The sequence below is a fragment of the Papaver somniferum genome, chromosome 9 (assembly GCF_003573695.1).
Source record: "Papaver somniferum cultivar HN1 chromosome 9, ASM357369v1, whole genome shotgun sequence".
In the NCBI taxonomy this organism is placed as follows: Eukaryota; Viridiplantae; Streptophyta; class Magnoliopsida; order Ranunculales; family Papaveraceae; genus Papaver; species Papaver somniferum.
Genome location: NC_039366.1, coordinates 142,634,206 through 142,635,905, shown reverse-complemented (window position 1 = coordinate 142,635,905; position 1,700 = coordinate 142,634,206). Strand labels below are relative to the sequence as shown.

Sequence of the window (1,700 nt, the reverse complement as noted above, 5' to 3'; positions counted from 1 at the left end):
TGTATCGTAGGAACATAAAATATGATAAAAAAAAGACTCGCGGAGAAACAAGAAAGATTATGATAAAAAAAAGACTCGCGGAGAAACAAGAAAGATTACTGAAACAAATTATAGGTAGAGCCTCATTCCCTCAGAAAATAAACCTCAAAAAACCGTTGTAGTAATTTAATCGGAAAATGAGTTATTAATTTAATCGGAAAATGAGTTATTTGTCTAAATATTTTTAAAACATGGTTCAAATGGACAAGTAAAAATTATTATGGGTGAAATGAACACCAAAAAAATAGCAAGGATGAAACTGGACTCATCCTGACTTAAACTTAAAAAATAGCAAGGATAAAACTGGATGCATCCTGATGTTAATTAAAAATAAGAAAATGTATTTGAAAGTGGGTAAGATGAAATTGTTTACATCCCGACTATTTTTACATTTTTGTCCATTTAAACAGTATCAAAATCTAAATGTCCTTTTCACCCAAAAACTGTTGATTTTGATCTTTTTAACCAATTTTGTATAATTTAATCGAACAAGAACCTGAAAGTTCAAACGGACAATCTCCTCTATAACCAACCTATAGACATCCATAAAAAGCCGGAGGCCGGATGTACAAACTATGGACAATCTTAAAAAGCCGGAAGACGGATGTACTAATGAAAGGTACTTTCCGAGTCGAACCTAAACCTGATTCAATGATGGACAAAACGAAATCCTAAAAAGTTTGTGTGCTTGTAACACTAGTGGTGAAAACAGTACGGAGTACATATCTAGTCTCTCCATAGAGGAACATCCATGTCACTGCCATCATCCAACCATCTAAACCCTTTTTTCATGGCTAGTGGTGTAAGTAACATCCCTTCCGCCATGCTGTCAAGTAAACCTGGCATATTAAACAACGCCTCCTCATCTAAGAATGTTGTTCCAGTTGACGAACTAGGCAATGAGTACTCATCATATGAAATATCCAGGTTACTGATACTTGGCAAAAGAGCTACAGATGATGAAGCAGATAATGCATCATGGATAGGATGAGGTCGAAATGCTTCAGCAGCTTCAATTGCAGCCAATCGAATATCTTCAGAATTAGTAGAAGTAGGTCTAGGTAGTATCATCGACGAGTCGTTGAAATTCAGAGGTGTAGATTTTCCTCTTAAAGCTAAAGCTGCAACATCATAAGCTCTTGCGGCCATTTCAGGTGTAGGAAATGTACCCAACCAAATTTTCGATTTTGCGTATGGTTGTCTTATTTCACATACCCATCTTCCTCCATTCCTTTCTCTTACTCCTCTATAAATTGGGTGTCGCGTTTCTTTAAATTTCTTTCTTCCTGCCTTCCTCTTGTGCGTGTTTGCCGTTGCTGTTGACGGCACATGCGAGGATCGTTGTTGGTTCGACGAAGCAAAAGCAGCAGAACAGTTTCCTTCATCATCTAAGTCGCCCATTGGAAACAGAGAGATGTACCGGTCGGGAAATTTTAGAGTGGGGGAGAATGTTAGTTAGAGAGGAAGCATATAAAAAGGGAGGGAAAAAATAAGAGGAATAGAGTAATACACGCGGAAATCACGTGTTGTAAAATTTTGAAAGAATTTCAACATGTGTTTGAATAAATTAAAACAACGTGCGGAATAAGAGTGGCTTGTGTGTAGTGGTCGCGGTCCGGGGACCAGGGTTATTGTGTTGGGAAAGAAGGGCCATACGAAGG

The 1,700-nt window shown here is 37.7% G+C and overlaps 1 protein-coding gene across 1 annotated transcript; it reads right to left on the bottom strand.

The window, feature by feature from the left end:
• Positions 1–418: 418 nt before the first annotated feature.
• On the bottom strand, positions 419–1,440 carry LOC113312654 (dehydration-responsive element-binding protein 1F-like). Its single transcript, XM_026561390.1, has one exon. The coding sequence runs from the start codon at positions 1,438–1,440 to the stop codon at positions 766–768; it is 675 nt and encodes a 224-aa protein (XP_026417175.1). The 3' UTR covers positions 419–765.
• Positions 1,441–1,700: the final 260 nt, after the last annotated feature.

What these genes read in the sequence shown, in the direction of transcription:
- LOC113312654 (XM_026561390.1), bottom strand. Translation starts at nt 1,440, where the DNA reads ATGGGCGACTTAGATGATGAAGGAAACTGTTCTGCTGCTTTTGCTTCG.